The sequence below is a fragment of the Mirounga leonina genome, unplaced genomic scaffold (assembly GCF_011800145.1).
Source record: "Mirounga leonina isolate KUSES-001 unplaced genomic scaffold, KU_Mleo_1.0 Mir_173, whole genome shotgun sequence".
NCBI lineage: Eukaryota > Metazoa > Chordata > Mammalia > Carnivora > Phocidae > Mirounga > Mirounga leonina.
Genome location: NW_023270447.1, coordinates 66646801 through 66669746, shown reverse-complemented (window position 1 = coordinate 66669746; position 22946 = coordinate 66646801). Strand labels below are relative to the sequence as shown.

At 56.9% G+C, this 22946-nt stretch overlaps 1 protein-coding gene across 5 annotated transcripts; it reads left to right on the top strand.

Moving 5' to 3' along the window:
* Window positions 1-537: 537 nt before the first annotated feature.
* MAP7D1 (MAP7 domain containing 1) lies at window positions 538-22946 on the top strand. 5 transcript variants are annotated; one of them, XM_035019104.1, is made up of 18 exons: window positions 538-854; window positions 13793-14143; window positions 14345-14413; window positions 15001-15164; window positions 15944-16058; window positions 17466-17576; window positions 18732-18854; window positions 18951-19117; window positions 19211-19353; window positions 19876-20201; window positions 20504-20654; window positions 20743-20881; window positions 21007-21111; window positions 21419-21472; window positions 21637-21679; window positions 21782-21872; window positions 21974-22167; window positions 22358-22946. In XM_035019104.1, the coding sequence occupies exons 1-18, from the start codon at window positions 809-811 to the stop codon at window positions 22366-22368; spliced, it is 2403 nt and encodes an 800-aa protein (XP_034874995.1). In that variant the 5' UTR covers window positions 538-808; the 3' UTR covers window positions 22369-22946. The 5 variants fall into 5 exon arrangements, with proteins under 5 accessions (XP_034874995.1, XP_034874994.1, XP_034874992.1 ...); XM_035019102.1 differs by having other exon boundaries at window positions 541-854; window positions 20477-20654; XM_035019101.1 differs by having other exon boundaries at window positions 539-854; window positions 18732-19117; window positions 20477-20654.

Genomic DNA, 22946 nt, shown 5'->3' with positions numbered 1-22946 from the left:
TCCTGGCCTCTCCCCATCCCAGCCATCCCCAGGGGAGAGAAAGCAGAGCCCTTTTAGGGGTCTCCTTGGGACGCTCGTTCAGGTCTCTCGACATCTCCCGGTCGGATTTGGTTTGACGTGGGCCTGGGAGAGAATCTGGATTTGAAGCTACCGCCAAGGCGCCAGAGCCGGGGCCCCCAAGTTCCAGGTTGGGATTGGGGGCTCCCAGCCCCGCTCCCTTCGACTCCCCCCAGTCCAAGCGGCGGGTGAGTCACCAGCGCGCTCCCTACATAGTCTGCTCGCGCTGTGGCGCGTACCAACGCGCGGCCGCAGGGGGAGGCGGCGGGACGGGCGTGCTCGGGAAGCCGTGGCGTCCCCTCGGCCGCAGCCGCAGGAGAGGCGTCCCGAGCTCGAGGGCCCGCGCTCCGGGGCGGAGGCGGGGCGGGGCGAGCGAGGCGGGCGCGCGGCGGCTCGGGTCCCGGACGCTGGGGCGGGGGGAGGCCCTCCCCGCGTCGCACTTGGTACGCGCCAGCGGGGAGGCCAGGCCCAGCCCCGGCGGTACAATAGGGTTGGGCCGCGGCCGGGACTGGGCCGGCGCCGGGCAGGGAGCGGGATCGCGGCCGGGGCCGACAGACACTGGGCGGCCGGCGACTCCGAGCCTCGCAGGCCACCAGCCGAGGCAGCCCCGACCTTCTCCGGAGCGCCTCCGCCTCCGAGTCTTGCCCGCCGGGCAGGGCCGGGCGTGATGCGCCGCGGGACCCCTGTCCTGGCCGCCGGCCGCCGCCGCCGTCGCCGCTGAGACCCCCAGACCCCCAGTGACGCCGCGGCCATGGAGAGCGGCCCACATGCAGAGCCGGGTGCCGGCGCACCCCCAGGTATGCCGGGAGCCACGCAGAGGCGAGATGGGGGGAGGTCGCGGGGCCTCGGGAAGGCCGAGGAGGAGGCCAACACGCTGGGCGGGGACCCCTCCCCCGCCGCGCCCTCTGACCACTTGGAAGTTTAAAAATAAAGGCTGCAGCGGCGGCGGCTCGGGGCCACCGACGCATCCTCTGACAGCTGCCCCCTCCCCCACTCCGGGCGCTAGGACGCCCTGGGCGGCGGGATCCTCGAGGATCCCGCGCCGGAGTTGTTGGGGTGACCCTTCCGCCCCGGCCCAGTGCCACCTCGGTTGCCCCGCCAACACCCCCTTTCCGGCCCTGATGGTCCTCTTCAGTTGAACTGGGACGTCCGTCCCCCTCTTCATCCCGGGTGGGCAAGGGTGACCCCAGCCTGAATGTGTGTGTTGGGGGTCCAGATTCTCAGGCCTGGAGTCCTGCATACCAAAGCCTAGGCCTTTGGCGCCCCCCACGCCCAGGCCCTAGCCCAGACCTTGCCCCCACCCCATCTCTCCAGCTGCCGCGCAAAGGGCCTGTTGCTGCTGAGAGCCGGCCTGGAGTGGAGGGGAGGGCAGGGGGAGGTCTCTAGCGGCGGCTGCCAAGTAACCCGCGGGATAAAGACGAGGGGGAGGGGGAGGCGGCATTGTTTGGGGCGAGGGCGGGAGCTGGGGAGTGGGCCGCCTCCTGTGCAGCCAGGCCTGCTCCGGAGCCCACCCAGCCGGATTTGGGGAGGAAGGGGGCAGAAGTAAAGCTGCGTATCCTGCCACCCTCCGTCCTAGCCTCTCTAGGCCCGAGTCTCTCTCGAGAATGAGGTGAAGGCTCAAGGCCGCAGTCCCGGGACCTGCCACATCATTCCTCAGCCTGAAGCTTGGGATGCCTACCCCCGCCCCCCTACACAGACTCCAGGCCCCAGAAGACCATCAAAGCTACCCTCCCCTCCCCTCACCCCACCAACCACCAGTGCCCAGGACTTCTGCAAATCCCATTCGGATCTGGGAGCAGCTGATGAGGGGGTGGGGACAGGTTTCTGGTTGGGCCTGGTGTTGGAGGGAGGGATTTCTCTTTCTCTTTCTTCCTGGAAGGGGAGGGGAGAGCATGATTACTGAGGACCCAAGTTCTGTTCCCACTGACTCAGGGGGGAGGCGGCCCCAACCTCACACCTCCGTAGAGTCCCAGAGCCTAATCCCTGCCACCTCCCTGACCCCTGCGGTGTGGGCTCAGCATGAAACAGTGTCTGTGGGTGCGGAGAGCCCAAGACAAGGCGGAACCACTGGGCTGTGGGTGGGCTCCTCCCCATGCCAGCGCGGGTGCTTCCAGGGGCTGGTGTGGGTGTGGGAGCTGAGGGATGCAGGTGATGGTGGTGGGCGAGCTATCGGACTCTTGTGGTTGGGGTGGTGTGTAGACTGTGCTGGAACAGTGGCACTTGGATCAGTCTTGGCTCTGCTAAGCCTGAGACAGGACACCCAGGGAGTCCTAGACTGGGTCCATTTCATCTGCTTATTGGCCCTCTACATCTAATGTGCTCAGGCACTGGTGCGTACATCGGGGCCTGAATGGGCCTGATGACTGGGCCACAGATGAGGGCCTGAGTGAGTGTCTGGTTTATAATTCAGGCACTTGGGTGGGATGCCTGACTGAAGGAGAGGGCCTGGGGGACATGCTTGGCTGTACTGAGGGGCCTAAGGGGGTCTACATATAGGGTCCTGCGTTGGGAAGACTCTTCTATACACAGGGGCCAGATGGAGTTACATGACAACCTAGATCAGGCTGGTGGTGAATCCCTACACAGAAGGTGAAGGTGACAGGGGCCCCCTCCAAGCCAAGGGCTTCCCGGGAGTAAAGGTGGTGCCCACTGCATGTACCCTGTCGAGTCTGAGGCATGGGGCTGAGACACTGAGTGCACGTGGCATGATCCCTGCCATCCTTGAGTTTCCCCTGCCCCCTGAGCATTTCCAGGAGGCAACATGGAGTAGGGAACAGGTGTGGACTGGGGCAAGTGACTTGCCTCCTCCAGTCACAGTTTATGCCCCTGGAGAATGGAGGTGGTGTTACCAAACCTGTGGGGTTAATGTGAGGGTTAGAGATGATGTACCTAAAGGAATCTGGCACATAGACGCCCACAGTACAGTGTTATTACCATTACTGTGGTTATGCTCATCAGAACCAGTGCCAGCAGAGAAGTATGAAACAGGGGGGAGGTGAGAACAGGGATTGGGAGCCAGTTTGCTTAAGAATGTAGACTCTGGAATCAAACATAACCTCCTACTGTGTGACCTTAGGTGTGCTACTTAACCTGAGTCTTAAATGTTCCCATTTATAAAATGAGAATAATGCTAGAAATTATCTCATGAAGAGACTGGGATCATTAAATTAGATGAACACATGAAACACTTAGCCTAGGCCTGGGCACATCATTAGTGGTCAATAAACTCCATTTGTTTTTTGTTGTTTATTGTTTTTTAATTCCTTTGGAGGCCTGAGGAGGAGGTGTGATTAATTAGAATTTCAGGAGGTAAATATGGGACAGAGGGCCAGGGAGAGGGGAGTTCTAGACACATATGAACCAGGGTGGATCTGGGGAGCAGAGGGGCCCCCATGCTTGAGGGGGGCTGCGGCAGTAGAAGAGAGCCCCTGGGAGGTGGGTGCGGATGGCCGTCCAGCACACCATGCTGACGCCTGCCATCAATGCTGCCCGTACAGAGGGCAGAGAAGTGAATCAGTCACTACCCTCTGAGAGCTCTCGGCCCAAGGAGGGAAGCAGATGTGCTCGGGGCAGGGAAACCCCACAGGTATACTGGTGATACGGTGGTCAGTGGGCTTTGCTTGTGGAAGGCTTCACAGAGGAGGAGGCATTTCAGGTGAACCTAAAAGGATGAGTAGAAGTTGGCAAGATTGGCACAATGGGCTGTGTCTCTACATAGGGCAGCCAGCCTAGCTGGTGCCTCCCGTGGACAGCTTCGTCCCCCCTTGGGCTGGTGGGCCCAGTAATGAGCCTCTAATGAGCCCCTAATGTGCAGTCATGCATATGCAAATGAGGAGGAAGGGGCACCAGGCCAGTGTACTCCCCCTTTCTCTCAGGATGGGCATCAGCTGTGGGTGGGGCAGGGCGGGGGGGGTGGAGTGAGCTAAAAGCGGGGCCCTGACCAGAGTGGTGGCACTAGAGGGTGGCCAGGACAGGTCTCAGGTCTGACCACAGACCTTAGGCCACAAGCAGCAGGGAGCCATGTCCCTGAGTCCCCACTGGGCCTTGGGACAAGTCAGGGAGCCAAGGGGCCAGGCCCAGATAATGCAGCTTTGTTGGCTATGGTCGCGCTGCCTGGCACCCCGGGGCACAGCCTTCAATGTCTGGTCGTCTGGTCTGCCACCTCTCAGCTGAAGCTCTGCCCTGAGGGGAGCAGAGAGCGTGGCAGGGTGGGGGGTAGAGAGCATGGTGTTGCTACCGCCATCAGCGCCCCTCCCCGCTTGTAAGAGGAGATGTGTCCCCTCACCAGGGATAAGTCCAACTTATCTCCCACTCCTAGTTATTAAGGGCCTTCTCTGTGCCAGGCATGGTGCCTAGCATATCATGTGCATGGTCTCATTTGATTCTCAAAACAGTCCCTGAGTAGGGCCTACTATTATCCTCCTTTTACAGATGAGGATCAGAGAGGGACGTCATTGGCCTAAAGTCACACAGCTAGGAACTGACAGAGGCAGAATGTGAACCCAGGTTCATCTGACTCTAAAGCCTCTGCACCAAACCTCTAGGCTGAATTATCATGGCTGAGCCAGCCAGCAATAGAGTCTTGCTTCCCTGGCATGACTGATCTATAGGCATCTTGGTCTTAGGGACCCCATGATCCATCCTCTGGCAGGCAGAGGTAGAGCCAGCAGAGCCCTGGGTTCCCTGTGTATCTTGTCAGGTTGGAGTCTGAGGAAGTCAGACCAGAAGGAGGCCCTGGACCCAGGCAGTGGTGACAGTCCAGCCAGCAGGCCATCCTCAGGCCTCTGCCCTGAGCCTCTAGGCCCTAGCACGGGCCGACCTGCTGGGGCTGAGGGAGGGCCCGTGGTGGGGCCTGGGCTGTGGGATGGGGTCATTTCCTGCCGCCTAAAATAACAGGAAGTGGGTGCTCCTGATTGGAGGCTGGGAACAATGGCCGCCAACCAGGCCAGAGAGCTCCTTCAGATCTGCTGTCTCAGTTGTGATCCAGCTTTATCTCTCACAGAGGCCCATGGCCTGGCCCCAGTGCCCTGCTGCTAAGGGCCTGTGGCCCAGGGTCTGAGGACTATTGGAGCAGGATGCCCCCATCCTCGTTCAGTCCCTCTCAGAGCTGGCTCAGCTCTATTCAGGCTGGGAGTGATGCTGCCCCCTAAGGGTTCCCTCTGTCCCAGCCCCACAATCAGGCATCTCTCAGAGTTTGTCCTTCCGGGGCCTGCCCCTGCCCCCAACCTCATCCTCCCAGCTCAGATCTCTCCAGGCAGGGAAACCCAGGAGGCTGCCTCCTTTGGGTAAGGGAGTGAAGGTACAGATTGTCACGCTGCGTCGGGTCCGAACCCCAGCTTTGATACTCACCAGCTATGTGACTTAAGCACGTGTCTTAAGCTCTCTGAATCTATTTCCTCACTTGTCAAATGGGGTAATAACGTCTAACTCATAGGGTTGTGGTGAGGATGATAGGGACTGATGTGTTTAAAGTGTTGAGCTGGGCCTGACACAGCACTAGCTATTGCAGCTGTTAACTGGACTTACCCTGGGCCCAGGTAAGGGAGTGCCCAGAAGGGGCAGGGAGGACGCGACAAGTACACTGGGAACACCGTGTCTGAGTGCTGTGTGGGTCTCTGAGGCTTCCTCTGTGCCTCGGATCGGGTGCCTGGCTGTGTGTGTGTGTGTGTTTGTGGGTGTGTGTGTAGAGTTCCAAATCCCACGAAGTCTGATTCCTGTGTATATAGGACAGAGAGAGAGAGAGGAGGGAGAAAAGAATGTGTCTTGTCTCTCGCCATTGTTCAGGCTCTGTCCACGTTGTCTAGGTGTCTGTCTCTCTCTCTGTGGTGTGTACTCAGTCTCTCTGCATGTCTTTGCCCCTCTGTTGGCCTAGCCATCTTCATTTGTCTGGCCCAGCGCTGCCACCCGAGGAGCTGCTGTGAGAGCCGGAGGGCTCTGGCTACAGGTGCCCCGCTCTGTCCTGTGTCCTCTCTCTCTGCCTCGTGCCTCTGCTCCCCATGCTCCCTGCCCAGGGATGCTGTCTGTGCACCCGCCTCCGCGGGCTCTCCCCTGGGTGCTCCTTTGCTCTGCCCCCTGGAGGACGGCCACTCACCCCCCACCCCCTACCCAGGTGCCTCACTTCCTGCCTCCTGGTGGCCAGCCTGGGCAGGAGCCTGCCTTCCCTGCATTCCTGCCCTCTGAGCTCAGTGCCTGCCTGCCCCACCTGCGCCCTTCACCGTCTTGGGGGAAACCTCCCTGAGGGAACCACCGAATCACTTCCTTCTTCAGGAAACAGGCAGGAGCCTCGAGGAGGGGTGACGTGACGCCTACTAGAAACAGCGTGACATAAGGGTTTTGTCATCAGATAGCCTTGGGTTCAAATCCTCCCTCTGATGCTGACACGAGCAATTCACTTCACTTGTCTGTGTAAGTTTTCTCTCCTGTGAAACAGGGGCCGTCCATAGAACTTTCCTTTTAGGGCTGTCATAAGAATGAGATGAGATGGGGAAAAGTGCCCGGCATACAGTAGGTCTTCGATAAATTACCTCGTTTCCCTTCCTGGGTTCAGGAGCTGGCAGGGCACACACAGGGCTCTGGTATGAGCAGGACCTTTAGGGTTAGGGAGGCTAGGCTTTTGAGCAGTCGGGGTTTGACGATGTGCTGGCTGGGTGGCTTTCCGCAGTACCCCCATCCATCCACGCACTTATCCATCTGTGTGTTCATGAAACAGACACAGAACCCCTGCTCTGGGCCGGCAGGTCCTAGATAAGCCCTGGGTTCGAAAAAGGAGCAAGGCCCCGTCTCTTCTCTCCATGAGCTCTCATGCTGGCAGAGACGGGGCAGCAGGCAAACAGAAAAGCCAGACTGAGTTATCAGTGTGGTGAGAGGAATATTTGGCCTAGCAGCAGTTGCTGGTATGGGAGGAGGGAGGGCCCAGAGGAAGGGACTGCCGGCTCCCAGGGGGTGGAGATGGGGAGTAAGCACCCTGAGACGTGGGACGGGCCCTCTGAGAGACTTGGCTCAGATCTTTCAGCAGACCCCAGGTACAGTCCCTTGTGGGGCTCTTGAGAAGACAAGACTTACTGACCCTATGATCAGCTTCTGCAACCTTTGCCCAGGGAATGCTTTTCGTGCCAAGAAATAAATACAAACTATCCTTCTCTTATCCAGTTCTTAACAAATACTTCTGGTAGGTATCAGCTTCGCAAAATAAAACTAACAGTGGCTAAAACCTCACAATTTGACACAGACCAAAAAGAAAATACAGTGGCTGAAGGATCACATTTGATGAGTGAAAATAGGAATAATCAGAAATTGGTTTAACCATGCCATATAGATTAACTAACCAGGGCACCTAGGTGGCTCAGACGGTTAAGCATCTGCCTTCGGCTCAGGTCATGATCCCAGGGTCCTGGGATCGAGCCCCACATCGGGCTCCATGCTGAGCAGGGAGCCTGCTTCTCCCTCTCCCTCTGTCTGCCACTCCCCCTGCTTGTACTCTCTCTCTGTCAAATAAAAAAATAAAAAATCTTTATTTTTTTTAAAGATTTTATTTATTTATTTGACAGAGAGAGAGACAGAGAGAGAGGGAACACAAGCAGGGGGAGTGGGAGAGGGAGAAGCAGGCTTCCCGCCGAGCAGGGAGCCCGATGTGGGGCTCAATCCCAGGACCCTGGGATCATGACCCGAGCCAAAGGCAGACGCTTAACCGACTGAGCCACCCAGGTGCCCCAATAAAAAATCTTAAAAAAAAAAAAAGGATAACTAACCAAGTACTTAATCTGGCTTACTATAATTTGTTCTGGGTAACACTGTCCCAATGGCATTTCATCAGTGTTGGCATGCTTCTGAGGAAAATATTTGTATTTAGGGTCAATAGTCCACCAGGTCAAAAGAAGAGTTCCAAATGTCCCATTTGCTTCTCGAGAAGTCTTTCTTGTTGAGCTGCTGGAGCCAAACATTTATTATTATTTTTAACTTCTACCTGAGTGCCTTGTCCAGGAAGCTGCCCAAATTCAATTGAGATGGAGTTGTTTTGCTTCCCTTCAAGTGTCTATCCCTTTGCAATAAATTACCACATGGATTTATTCTTTATTAGAGTAAATATCTCCTTCTCCATGCACAGCGTTAGGCTGGAGTGACGCTCGAGTACGCACTTTATTCTCATTCTCATTCAGTACCATCTGCTGGTGATGTGGTGGTGAGCAAAGCAGACATGGCCCAGCCCTTATAGGGCTTCCTTTCGGTCTAAGGGGAGGCTGACAATAACAAGAGAAGCACACTAAGGAAGTTGAAAATTGTAACAGTCACAGGGCTCCAAACAAGAGGCACACGAAGCCATGACTATATAGAATGAAGGAATGTATCCTGATCTGACAGGCCAGGGAAGGCCTTCCCTGAGGAAATGATGTCCGAGTGAAGATCTGAAGGCTAAATGGGGGCTAACTACGAAAAGAGTAGAAAGTGCATGTGCAAAGGCTCTGTGGCAGGAGGGAATATGAACGGTTATCATAATTCAAAGGTCAGTGTGGCTGGAGTGCAGAAAGCAAGTGGGGAGCATGGAGAAGAGATTCAAGAGATGCAGGAGATGAGGACAGGGACTTCAGACTATGCCAGACTTATAGTTTGGGTTCAAGAATTTTGTTTTTATCTTTAAAACAATGAGAAGCCACTGAGAGGTTTCAAGTGTCGAAGAGTACCATGATTAGATTTGCATTTGCAAACACTTAACTCTGGCTGCTCCATGGAGAGCAGAGTGAGAATGGGTGTGGGGAGAGCAGTGGGGAGACTTTGTAGTCATCCAGGTAGGAGAGATGCTGTTGGTATCAGCCAAGGTGGAGTTCATTGATTTATTCATTCAACACATAGTTGTAGAGCACCTATGTGCAGGCCCTGTTGGCCTTAGAGATAGAACAGCTAACAAAACAGACATATATGTGCCCTGGTGGAGATTATCTTCTAAAGGTGGGAGACAATGTTAAAATGGTATTAATACTTAGGGAGAAAAATAGAATTGGAAAGAAAACATACAGTTGGAAAGGGGAGGGAGACTTCATTGCAGTTTGTAATTTAAAATAGGGTCAGGGAGGGTGTAAATGACATTGGAATAAGAGCCTGAAGGAGGTGAGGGAGCGCCCCAATCTGGGGCAGAGGATCTCGGCAGAGGGAACAGCGAGTACACAGCCCTGCAGTAGGAGCATGCCTGGAACAGTGGCTGGAAGACTGGGGTGGGGGTGAAGAGGAGGAGGAGATGAGGCCCAAGAGGTAATGGGCCTAAGAGGGGGGATCCTGAAGGTCCTCAGAGACCATTGTAAGGCCTTTGTTTTTTTCCTCCCCAAGAGGGCTTCTTCAGAGGATTTTGTCAGGGTCGTGACTTGATCTAACTTATTTTTTTTTTTAAAGGTTTTATTTATTTTTTGACAGAGAGAGCGAGAGAGGGAACACAAGCAGGGGGACTGGGAGAGGGAGAAGCAGGCTTCCCGCTGAGCAGGGAGCCCGATGTGGGGCTCGATCCCAGGACCCTGGGATCATGACCTGAGCCGACGGCAGACGCTTAACGACTGAGCCACCCAGGCGCCCCAATCTAACTTATTTTTAAACAGAATCACTCTGCTGCTGTGTTGAGAAAAGATGAAAGGGGAACAGAAAATGGCAGCAGGGCATCTTCTTTTTTTTTTTTTTTTAAGATTTCATTTTTTAAGTAACCTCTCCACCCAACGTGGGGCTTGAACTTACAACCCCGAAATCAAGAGCATGCTCCACCTCCACCAACTAAGCCAGCCAGGCGCCCCAGCAGGGAGTCTTTTTATGGGATGAGAGTGGCTGAACCAAGATGATAGAATTGGAGATGGTGAGAAGTGATTGGATTCAGAATATACTTTGTACACTGAGCCAAAAAGATTTACTGAGAGATTAGATGTGGGGTGTGAGATAAGAAAGGATTCCAAAATGACTAGGATTTTTGGCCTGAGAAACTGGGAGGACGGGGTTGCCACTGACTGAGATGGGGAAAAACTGGGAGAGAAGCAGGGTTCTGGGAGGCAGATCAGGAGCTCAGTTTGGGATGTGTTAAATTTGGGATGTCTGTAAGACACGCAAGGGTGTCATATCAAATAGGGAGTTGCATGAGCGAAACTGGAACTCAAGGGAGAGGTCTGGGCTGGAGATACAAACTTGGTTCTCATCAGCAGAGCAATGGTATTTAAAGCCATGAGTCTGGATGAGGTCACCAAGGGAGTGCATGCAGACGGAAAAGAGATGAGCTGCTCCACGGAGCCTGGGGCACCTGGCACTAAGAGGTTAGGCAATTAAAGAGGGATCAGCGAAGAAGACTGAGAAGTCACAGCCAGCAAGGTAGAAGGAACACTAGGAAAGTGTGTTGTCTTCACAGCCAAGTGCAAAAGTGTTCAAGGAGCATCAAGGGATCAACCGTGTCAAACGCAGCCCCTGGGTTACCAAGATGAAGACCTAGAAACGGCTGCTGCTGATTTAGCAATATTCACTGGTGACCTTGAGAAGAGCAGTGTCATGGAGCAGTGGGGGTGAAGGCCTGACCCAAATGGGCTCTTGTAGCAGAGATCGGGAGAAGTGGACAGATTCCTCTGGGCAGGTGCCGCTTACCGAGCCCCTGCCAGGAGCCAGAGATGCTGTACCTACTCGCTGTTGGTGCCAACACCTCAGTGAGGAAACTGAAGCTCACACAGGCTCAGGGCTTGCCCAAGGTCCCATAGCAGAGCTGGGGTTTCCCACCCAGGCCTGTCTGACTCTGAAGCCTAGGACCTTTCTTTCTACTCCACTGCATCTAACACTGGAGTGCAGGTCCCTCCAGGCCTCATCCCCCCACCTCCTCCTCTCAAGCTGCACACAGCTAGCCGGGACCTACTGGGACATTCGTGTCTTGCCTGGTGGGTGTGATTTACCTAGGTGTAGACAAACATCCCGCCTACCAGTTTTCCTTGCAACACCTGCAGCACGCACAGCTGCTAGGAGAATGACAGTAAACAGACCTCACCCTCAGCCTCAAGCTTAGTAAGCTCACACGGAAGCTTTCTGGCCCCAGACAGTCCCAGGTTCAAATCCTGCCTCTGCCACATGCCAGTTCTATGACCCTGGGCAAATCACTTCATGGGGTAAGCTTTGACCGTCTCATCTGTATAATGGGCATAACAATTTCTGCCTCTCAGAGCTCATAGAAGGATGCAGGATAGGGGTACAAAGGCCTAGCTCAGTTCCCAGTATATAGTAAACACTCACTAAATGATTGCTGCTAGTTATATTGCCCACTGGAGTTGGAACAGAGTTTGCAGGTGTCTGGGAGGTAGACTAATCGGGGCCAGGCAGCCATCTGCAGTTGGTGTGGAGAAAGCGGGGTGGGCTGTCCTGGAGCCTAGGGGCTGGCCAACTTGGAAGGGCCCTTAGGGAGACAGGGCCTCAGCTGGGGCCCTTGCCTGGAGCCCAGGAAGCTGCAAGGGAGGGAATAAGGGAAAAACTGTGAGCCTCAGATTTTGTTGCATAACACATATTACTTCATACTGCCTTAAACAGAGGCAGGAGGCTGTAACTAGTAAGAGCCGGGGCTCTGGTGACAGATGCTGGGTTCAAGTCCAGGCTCCTTCACTTACCAGCTGAGTGACCCCAAATTGCTTTACTTTTCCCATCTATAAAAAAGATATTTATAGTGCTCCTCCATAAGTAATTGTCAGTGAGGACTAAAACAAATATGTGTAAAATGCTTTGAATATAGGAAGCTGAGAAATTGAGAAATATGTAACTGTTAAGGGTTATTATTATGACTAAAATCACAATATTGTGAGATAGGTACTATGCCTATCCCGCAGCAGAAGCTGTGGCACAGAGAGGGTCTGTAACTAGCCCAAGGTCACACGCTTGATGGGGAAGCCAGAATTCACATACAAAGAGTTTGCCTTCAGAGCCCACATTCAGCCACAGGACACCTGTCTCCCTGAAAAAGGCGCCCAGAGTCCCAAACGTGACCCCTTGGGAGCGTCCTCTCCCTACACCCACATTGTCACCCACAGGGGTGGGGGTTTGCCACCTCCCAAGAGGGCCAGATTTCCCAGAGGAGAGGACTTAGTTGGTGGAGGCATCCAGTAAAAGCAAAAAATGCTTCCTTAGAGCTTCTCATGGACCCTGGCCCTGCTCCCTGAGCCTGCGTTTCGGGGGCCGGGTCCCCATTGTTCCCTTCAGTGCTCAGTAGCAGCAGATGGCTGCGGGGCTCAACATGCAGAGCTTTATGAGACCCACAGGGAAAGGGCAGGAAGTGGTGTTTGCTGGCACATGAACTCTGCCAGGCACTTCCCTGACATCCCTGCTAGCTTGGGCTCATTATCCCCATTTTACAGATGTGAAAAGTGAGACTTAAAAAAGGTGGACTGGTTGGGGCGCCTGGGTGGCTCAGATGGTTAAGCATCTGCCTTCAGCTCAGGTCATGATCCCAGGGTCCTGGGATCAAGCCCCACATCGGGCTCCCTGCTCAGCGGGGAGCCTGCTTCTCCCCTTCCCTCTGCTTCTCCCCCTGCTCACTCTCTCTCTCTGTATCTCTGTCTCCAATGAACTAAAAAAAAAAAAAAGTGGATTGGCTTCACCAAGGTTACCTGCTGGGGAAGCATGCCGTCCATTCCCGTCTTGGGGTACTAAAATCAGAACCGGGCCTGTCTTTCAACTCTCCAGAATACACACATGCTCACCCATGTGCATATACAGGTCCATACCAAATCACATGGTTTCCTTACTTGGCACTTGGCTGTCTTTTCCAGGGATCTTGAAATATTATTGTCTTTTTTTTTTAATTTTTTCTAAAGATTTTATTTATTTATTTGACAGAGAGAGAGAGAGAGAGATCACAAGTAGGTAGACAGGCAGGCAGAGGGAGAGGGAGAAGCAGGCTCCCCGCTGAGCATGGAGCCCGATGCGGGACTCCATCCCAGGACGCTGGGATCTTGACCTGAGCCGAAGGCAGACGCTTAACTGACTGAGCCACCCGGGTGCCCCTTGAAATATTATTGTCTTAAAAGAAGAAATCTGTGGGTGTTTGGGAAAGGAAAAAAGGTGACAAAGTGAAAGTAGCTGGCTGCCGCGCCCATGGGGGAGTGAGCAACACTGCATCCCACTTGTGCCCAAGCTCATGTCCTTCCTCTTGGCCAGTCCCACGTGCCTAGCACTGGCACCCTTTGTGCACCAGGCCTTGGGGTGGGCCTCGTGACCCCAAAGTAAAGCAGAAAGGTGGGGGAGGCAGACATGGAAACCATTCATTACCACTCCGGGCATTAATCAGTGCTACCGACTTTTTCTCTGTCTTTCCGATACACCCTGCTCCCTTCTGCCCCTTCTGCAGATGCTCTTCTTTTTGCCAGAACCCTCTCCTCCTTGCTTTGTCAACCCCAGCTCATCCTCTGGCTCTCAGCTTGGTTTTTCCTTCTTTGGGAAGCCCCCCAAACATAGGTTAACCACCTCTGCTGTGTTGCCCTCAGACATAGTCCTTATTCTATGCTGTAACTGCCTAGTTGTTTGTCTGTCTACCTGCCAGAAGGTAAGCTCCACAGAGGCAGGGAGCATGGCTGTGTTCTCACCAAGGTATCATTAGTATCTGGAACAGGGCCTGGCACACAGAAGGAACTCGGTAAGCATGTTGTGTGAATGAATGGATGTCAGTTGGACGAGGGGGAGATCTCCGTGTGGGGCCGATGGCAAGGATGTGCTATCTGACTCCCTCTCCTCTCTTGTGTTGGTCTTCCAGCTGTGGCAGCCAGGACCCCACTAGAGCCAAGACCTTCTCCAGAAGGTGACCCCTCCCCGCCACCACCACCACCACCGATGTCAGCCCTGGTCCCCGACACTCCCCCAGACACCCCTCCTGCCATGAAGAATGCCGCTAGTTCTAAGGAACTCCCACTGGAACCAGAGAGCCCCCCAGGGCCAATTGGGCCTAGGTCAGCCCCCCAGCAGGAAGAGTCTCCTTTCTCAGAAGTGAAGATCAGGGGACCCACCCCACCAGCCACAGGCCCACGGGATGCCAGGCCTCCTCGAAGGAGCAGCCAGCCGTCCCCGACAGCGGTGCAAGCCTCTGACAGCCCTCCCACCAAGCAAGGTATATATGGTGTCCCTCATCCTGGGCCAAACTCCTCGGCTCGGGCCTCCAGCCCTGGTTGATGCCACTGGAGGGAATCTCCTGGGCCCAGGAGGAGATGATAAAAGGGATGGGGATGAGACCTGGGGGAGGGCCCTGAGGTTGACTCCCCTTTTTGGGGCGAGCCTCTGACCTAAGTCTCTTCTCATTCCCTTGACTAAGATGTAAAGAAAGCAGGAGAGAGACACAAGCTGGCAAAGGAGCGGCGAGAAGAACGGGCCAAGTATCTGGGTGAGTGTTGGGGAAGCGTCATCATCCCTACCACCCTCACCGTCAATCTCTTATCCACAGCACTAACACTTTTGAACGCTTAATTGCGTGCCCTGTGCTAAGAGCTGTACGTGCATTATCCCATTTAATTCTCTCCACCTGTTCTCAGGATGGGGCAACAGGCTCAGAGAGATGAAATCATTTTCCTAAGCCACACACAGCTAGTGGAATACCTGCGATTCAGACCCAGAAGCCTCATCTCACCCTCAATCCTATGCTCTTAACCACGCCATACGTGAAAATCTGTCCAGCAGGCTCCAAAGTCAGACAGGGATCTGGCCCTAAAGAACTCATGTCTCCTTTAGCACCGAGAAACCATGAGGCCAATGGGGGAGAAAGAGACCTTCCATCAGGGAAGTCCTCCTTCTAGGCCTGAGCCTGTCTTCCAGAAGCCCTTCAGTATGAGGCGGGGAGTCTGGGAGCAGAGGGCCCACCCCCTCCCCCGCCTCCAAGCAGGCAGAAGAAAGACCCACCTGGGGCCAGGGTAACAGGGAAGGCCATTTACTTGACTGAGACCCCTCACACCCCCTGGGGCTCCTTCCCCACAGCGGCCAAGAAAGCAGTGTGGCTGGAGAAGGAGGAGAAGGCCAAGGTGTTGCGGGAGAAGCAGCTCCAGGAGCGCCGGCGGCGGCTGGAGGAGCAGAGGCTTAAAGCCGAGCAACGCCGGGCAGCCCTGGAGGAGAGGCAGCGGCAGAAGCTGGAGAAGAACAAGGTGCGTGCGTGCTCAGCGCTAACTAGGGGTGCACGGGTCTGCGGACACGTGCACGCACGCACACGCGTGGACGCTGGCTCAGTGTGGACGCACATCTGTGTCCACGCCCCTGCGTCATCTGTGTCCATGCGGTAGTATCTGTATCCGTATCTACAGCTGTGTCCCTGAGCGCGCACCATCGGGCATCTGTGCGGCTGCAGATACATTTAGTTCTGTGCATGCTGGGCGGGGGGGGCACCTGTAGCCGTGGGTGAGTCCGTGCGAGTATTTGTGTGTGTGTCCCAGGCGGGTGTGTTTGATGCAGGCGGAGATGTGTCTCTGTGAATGTGCTGAGCTCCAGGATGGTAGGAGGGCCCTGGCTTGAGCCCTGGTGAGGAAAGGAAGGAGAAAGTGGCCGGGCCCCCTGCAGGGGTGGGGGGGGTGGGGGCTTAGGCTAAAAGGAGAACGTAGCCCCAAGGTCAGGACCTTCGGGATCAGGGGGACATGGCCCCGCTTGGGAGCCTCAGGCAGGGAAAGTCCCACCCCATCCTCAGAGAAACAGCTCATACATCCAGGAAATGACTCAAGAACAGTGAAAGGCTCCCCAAGAACAAGTTGGAAGGGATTTGTTACAAATGGTCTTTAATCATAGCAAGGATTCAGTAACCTTGGTTACCTGCAATGAGTCAGGGAAAACTTGGGTGGGAGAGACATTGTCACAGCAGAGAGAAGGGCCTTTCTCCAAGGTATGCTGAATGAGTCTGAGCCCAGACCTCTCCCCTCTCCCCTCACCCCACCAGGAGCGCTATGAAGCAGCTATTCAGCGGTCAGTGAAGAAGACTTGGGCTGAAATCCGGCAGCAGCGCTGGTCCTGGGCAGGAGCCCTGCACCACAGCTCCCCAGGACGTAAGACCAGTGAGTAGGCTAGAGGGCCTGGGGCGGCGGGGGGGCGAGGCAGGGGCCTGATGAGTGGGGCCAGGGAGGAGCTTCGGTGCCAACAGGTGGCAGCCCCCTGCAGCAGCAGGTATGCCTTGCTTCATGGGACTTGTGTCTTCTGGAATGGTCTTGTAAACCAAGCTGTCCCTTCCCAAGGACTTCTGCTATCAAGTCAGAGGTGAATTCTCTTCGTTTGGTTTGCTCTTCAAACCGCTGTCGTTTTAGATGAGCCTCTTTGTTCCCGTTATTACTATTAGTCGATGATACAGAAAAGAACACTTTAATGCCCTGCAGACACTGGGTATTTAAGAAAACTGTCGCCCCCTTGTGAACTTGTCTTGGGAGGTAGATGTGTGTGTCTCTGAGTTTTCTTCATGTAGGGCCATCAGGATCTGTGTCTGATTCTTGGCTGGCATGTATGTCCCCTTGTGTTTGGATATCTTTATGAAATGGCAAAGTTCAATATTTCCAGCTGTGTTCCTTTCAGTGTACGTGCTCATGGATCTGTGTGTTGTGTGTCTTAGTACGTGTTTGCCTTGGTGTATCTGTGGCTTTGTGTACCTCAGTGAGGGCCCCCGAGTCAGACAGAATTGGGTGAGGACCCCAGCTCTGGCACTTGCAGTGTGACCTCTAACCTCTCGATGTCAGTCTCCTCATCTGTAAAATGGGGATAACCATACTACTTGCCCCCGAGGTTGTAGGTAGATGTTTGGGAGGATCAAGTGAGGTAACATGTGTGTGGTGCCCAGCACGGTGCCTGGTACGTGGTAAGCAGCCAACAAACGTCAGCCATTACAGATATCGTGATGAAGTTGTCTCGATGGGTTTGTGCCTGTGTGCATCCGGGTCTGACACATCGTCTGTTAGTGTTTGTGTTTCTGGGTCTCTGCATGTCTGCACACACGTGTGCATGTGGAACTGTGCCTTTTACTCTCTATGCCCGTGCCCGCATGTCTTTGTCTTTGTGTGCCCCTATGGATGTGTGGGTTTGTGGGACCGTGACTGTGGTTCTTCTGTTGAGGACTGTCTCTGCACTTGTCCCAGTACGTGGGGCTTGTAGCCGTAGCGCCTTGGCGGGGCAGTGCCAGCAAGTGCCGAGGCTGGGTGGCTGTGGGGGAGCGCCCAGCCCTAGGGAATGGCTTCCTGGCCAGGAGGTGCTCCATCCCCTCCGTCTGTTCCTTCTCCATCAGGTCCCCCAATCCAGGTTGTCTCTGGTCCCTTATCCTCCCCCTCCTCCCAGAGCCAAGTCTGCCTCCTCCTCTCCTTCCTAGCCTGCCCACTCCTCCCTCTCCCACCCTGCCCGCGGAGCATCCTGCATGGAAGGCCTCAGTGCCCCCCCTGGCTCCTGTCCGGCCCGGCCCTAATGCCGTGTCTTTTCCCCTCCAGGTGGGAGCAGGTGCTCCGTGTCGGCAGTAAACCTGCCTAAACACGTGGACTCTATAATCAACAAGCGGCTCTCAAAGTCCTCTGCCACGCTCTGGAACTCCCCCAGTAGAAGTAAGAGAAGGCCCAGCCCCCTCCCTCCAGAGCCCCTTGTAGCCCCCCACCAAGCCTCCTCCAGAGCTCAGCAAGAACCCCAGGTTCCAGGACCCCTCACATACGCCAGGTCACCATCCCCACTCTACCCCACTCAGTGCTCTGCGCCCCTCAGGGGAGCTGGTGGTGGCGTCTGGGTCTGGACCCTGAGGACAGAGGTGTGCCCTGCAGGGGAGAAGAACAGAGACAAAGGGCAGTGTCCCAGCAGACAGAAAGCCTGGCTGGGGCCTCAACAGCAGGTGGAGGTGGGGGTGGGGGTGGGGGTGGGGGTAGGGATGGAGAGTGGGAATGGGCAGGCAGCCTCATCTCCAACCACTGCCAGCTGGCCTCGGCTAGCCTTAGGCAGGTGGCCTTGTGCCCGAGCACCAGACTAGCCTGGGTGCTGTGTGTGCAGAGGGGGCCCCTTATTCCAGGTCCACCCTGGAGGGCCCAAGCAACCCCACACCCTCTCTGCCTTCAGAGCCCTAGCCGGGGCTTTAGCTGGCTCCAGAGTTGTGGCCGACCAATGTGGCATGGCCCTGTGTTCCCACCATGCCCTGGTGCTCACATGCGAAGGGGCCATGGTAGGAGTTATTTATAAGTTTCTCCAGCTTTTATTTGGTTGTTCTGTTGCCTAGCAACCAAATCAGCTGCTGTACCAACTCCACCTGACTGAGGCTTAAAAATAACCCAGCAGCTGAGGGGACAGAGCAGGGTGGCCCAGGCCAGCCAGGCCCCCTAGCAGCCTCCATCTGGCCTGGGACACCCCTCAGTTAGGAGCACAAGGACCCTCACTGTCCCCAACCCATGGGGTCATCCTCCCCAGGCCAGCCCTCTGGTAGCAGGAGGAGCAGTGCTTTGCAGTGGGATGGGAGGAGACGGGGTCTTTCACCTAGGGAAAGTGGTAAAGGGGGCCCTCAAGCAGTGCAGGACACTGCCCTGGGAAGCCTCTCCTTGCCTGGGTCTGCAGTGGAGGTCAGGCCCCAGGGCAGACAAATGTGGCCCCACCTGACTGGGGTAAGGGTCCTGGGGGAAGCCTCCCTGGGCTTGGCACGGATGGTACCTAACAGCCCCCCTGGCTTCAGCCTGCCTGCCTAGGCCCCCAGCGGTAACCTGCTCCTGGCATTCTCCTTCTAGATCGCAGCCTGCAGCTGAGCGCCTGGGAGAGCAGCATCGTGGACCGCCTGATGACACCCACCCTCTCCTTCCTGGCACGGAGTCGCAGTGCGGTCACGCTGCCCCGCAACGGCCGGGACCAGGGTAGGGGCAGCGGCCCTGGGAGAGCGCCCACGAGGGGCGGGACAGGGGCCAGCCTCGCTCGTGGGCCGCACCCCGACCGCCCTCATCCCTCTGCAGCCGTGCCGGTGTGCCCGCGCTCGGCCTCCGCCAGCCCCCTGACGCCGCCGAGCAGCGCCCCCCGAAGCGCGCACCGCTGCGCCCCCGCTGGGGAGCGCGGGGAGCGCCGCAAGCCCAGCGCTGCGGGCAGCCCGGCCCAGGTCCGCCGCCGGCCCGAGGCCTCCCCGGTGAGTGCGCGCGTAGGCGCGGCGGGGAGCCGGGGCGCAGGGAGCGCGGCGCCCTCAAGCCCTGCCGCGCCTCTCCTTCCCCCTCCCCGCCAGGTGCAGAAGAAGGAGAAGAAGGACAAGGAGCGGGAAAATGAGAAGGAGAAGAGTGCGCTGGCCCGGGAGCGCAGCCTCAAGAAGCGCCAGTCCCTGCCGGCGTCTCCGCGCCCGCGCCTGTCTGCGGGCACCGCCGAGCTCAGGTGGGCACGCGCGGTGGGGCCTGCACGTCCCCGGCGTCCCCCGGCCGTCCTTTCGTGCATCCGCCCATTCACAAATATTTGTTGCCCCCCCCCCCCAATGAAAATGAAAGCTCCTTGCGGGCAGATTTTGTGTGTGTGTTTTGATGGCTGAAGTAGCCTAGCACCTAGAACGGTGCCTGGCATCTGGTAAGCACTGGCCAAATACCTGCTGAATGAGTGAACTGGACCTGCCCGGTCCTGTTCTGGCCGCTGAGGACACGTTGGGGAGCCAAGCCAGGCCTCAGTTCTTGCTCTCATTTACTGAGATGGACATTAATCTAAGACTCACAAATGAATATGTGACTACAAACTGGGACCTATGCTCTAAAAGGAAATAATCTGGTTCTGTGAGAGCCTGTAAGGTGGGGAGAGCTGAGCTACCCTGGGGGGGGGGCGGGATACTTCCCTGAGGGAATGACATGCTCAGAGGGTATGTGCGTGTGTGGACGCTGTGCTTAAAGCCCAACTTTTCTTTTCTCTCAGTCCCAAGGCCAAGGCCCAGCCATCCTCCCCCACATCCTGGCACAGGCCTGCCTCTCCCTGCCCCAGCCCAGGGCCAGGCCACGCTCTACCCCCCAAACCACCATCCCCTCGGGGCACCACTGCATCACCCAAGGGGCGGGTTCGGAGGAAGGATGAGGCCAAGGAGAGCCTCAGTGCTACAGGACCTGTGGACAAGAACCAGAGCAAGAGCAAGACCAGTGAGGAGAAGGAGCCAGCAGCCCCAGCCTCACCAGCACCCTCGCCTGTGCCCTCCCCCACCCCAGCTCAGCCGCAGAAGGAGCAGCCCACAGCCGAGATCCCTGCAGGTGGGCTGGGCAAGGGAAGCCCACTTTGCCTGTGTGGGAGACATGGTCAGAGATAGGGGCCTAGAGGTGCCTGGGGACTGGGTGTTGGAGGCTCCGGCCCTCGGCAGGTCCAGGCCCAGAACACAGGCCAGAGGGGAGCACTACACACCACCTGAGTCCATGGCAGAAGTTGGGTGGGTGGGTCGCCCTGAGGTCCAAGAAGCTCGGGGCAGGCAGTGGTGATGGCGGTGCGTGAGCTGGTGTGTGCTGACTCCTGGTCCTGGATCCCACTCCAGATACTGCTGTCCTGACCTCACCCCCAGCTCCTGCTCCACCAACGACCCCTAGCAAACCCATGGCTGGCACCACAGACCGAGAGGAGGCCACTCGGCTCCTGGCTGAGAAGCGGCGCCAAGCACGGGAGCAGCGGGAGCGCGAAGAACAGGAGCGGAGGCTACAAGCGGAAAGGGACAAGTAAGTGCGCCCTTGGGGACTGAAGGGGGCCCTTACGGAGGCTGCGGGAGAAGCGCAGGACGGAGCCCGAGTTTCCTCTGTGCCCCAGGCGCATGCGGGAGGAGCAGCTCGCGCGGGAGGCCGAGGCTCGGGCCGAGAGGGAGGCGGAGGCCCGGAGGCGGGAGGAGCAGGAGGCCCGAGAGAAGGCGCAGGCGGAGCAGGAGGAACAGGAGCGGCTGCAGAAGCAGGTGCCCACCCACCCCGCCCTGCCCCCCGCGGGTGGGTGCAGGCGCCTCCTGGGGGCGGGCTGGGGGCCGGCCCGGAGGGAAGGCGGGGGATCCCGCTGCTTAGAGCTCGCGGGGGTCCTTGGCAGAAAGAAGAGGCCGAAGCTCGGTCCCGGGAAGAAGCGGAGAGGCAGCGTCTGGAGCGGGAAAAGCACTTCCAGCGGGAGGAGCAGGAGCGGCAAGAGCGCAAAAAGGTCTGCGGAGCAGTGCGGGGCTTCCGTGGGCGGGGCCGTGCTCTGCGCTGGGTTCCCGCTTCAGTTACGGGCCCGTGGAGGCTGGGGCGGTGGGCCCTGCCTTGGGCTTGTAAAGGGTCGGTCGAGAAGGAGTTGGAGTGAGTGCCCACCCCCCACCTCCGTGCTTCAGCAGAGGTAGATCCTAGGCCTAGGGGTGAATCATGATTGTAATGAGGCCTGGGAAGGACATTCAGGACAGGGGCTGGCTGGTGGGAGGTTTCCACGTAGGGCAGGACTTGGGCCTAACTGATGTGGGGCCTCCAAACAGCGTCTGGAGGAGATAATGAAGAGGACTCGGAAGTCAGAAGCTGCTGAAACCAAGGTCAGGATTGCCCAAAGGCAGTGTTGGGGGTGAGGAACAGAGCTGGGGCGCGTGGGAGGGGGGGGGCACTCAGGGTCTGGGCCGGGAGAGAGGAGAAGTCGGCACCAGAACTGGGTGGGAGCCAAATAGCCCTTGAGTCTGATTGCTCTTCCAATTCCAAGCAGAAGCCAGACAGGAAGGAGGCACAAGCCAACAATTTCAGCCCAGGTAAAGGCCCCGTTCCCCTCATCTCCATGCCCTTAGCCACCCACCCTCAAACTTCCTCCCCTCCCTAGCTCCTAACTGATGGGCCTTCCTTCCCTGTGACAGAGCCTGTGAAAGCCGGGGAGGCTCGGCCCCTGGGGCTGCAGAAGGAGGCAGTGCAGAAAGAGGAGCTGGCCCCCCAGGAGCCTCAGTGGAGGTACCAGTTACCCTGAGCGGGGAGGCAGGATCACACTGGAGCTGTGGGGTGCCTGGGTGGTCTTGGGGTGGAGTGCCTAAGTGTTGGCCCTGCATCCACAGCCTGCCAAGCAAGGAGTCGCCAGGGTCCCTGGTGAATGGCCTACAGCCTCTCCCTGCACACCAGGAGAATGGCTTCTCCCCTAAGGGGCCCTCTGGGGACAAGAGTCTGGGCCGAACGCCAGAGGCACTCCTGCCCTTCGCAGAGGCAGAAGCCTTCCTCAAGAAAGCTGTGGTACAGCCCCCACAGGTCACAGGTAGGGATTCCTGACTCCTGGACCCCTGCCTGCCCTCCCAGCAGCCTTCTCCAGACTCCCCAGCCCTGCCCTTTCTTCCAGCTCTGCCAGAGGCCCTAGTGTGTCACACTGCACCCTGAAGACCCCCAGACATCTGGGCTTGGAGGCATGGTTTGCCTTGACTGTTTCCCCCCCCTTGCTTTTTTCCCAGAAGTCCTTTAGGAGGTTGCCTTGGATCCAGGTGCAGCTGAGGGCTCCTCTGCATCATCTACCAGGACGTCCGCAAGAGAAAGAGACAGAACAAAGCCAGAAGTGGCCTGGGCCCCTGGGGGTGGGTCCTCTGTTATTTTTAATCTGCACCTTATAGACTGATGTCTCTTTGGCCGGAGCCAGATCCTGCCCCTCAGTGCATTCGTGTGCTCACATGCGCGCCCCCTCCCCCCATACACACACATACACTCACAGCCTCTCTGGCCTCCTCCCTTGGGGAGGGGGCACCTGTAGTATTTGCCTTGGTTTGGTGGGGTACAGTGGATGTGAATACTGTAAATAGCTTGTGTTCAGACTCCTCTGCGTGGAGGGGGCGGGTGCAGGAGGCAGACCCTCCCAAGACTCCCTGGGGTGATCTTCCTCTCTCTATTTAACTGTAACTGAGGGGGAACCCAGGTCTGGGGATGGGCATCTTGGGCCACAGGATACTGGTTGCTTTAGGGGTACCCATGCCCCCTGCCCTCGCCTGGAATCAGTGTTATTGCATCTGATCAAACTTCTCCAGAAATAAAGTGAGAATAATTCTGCCA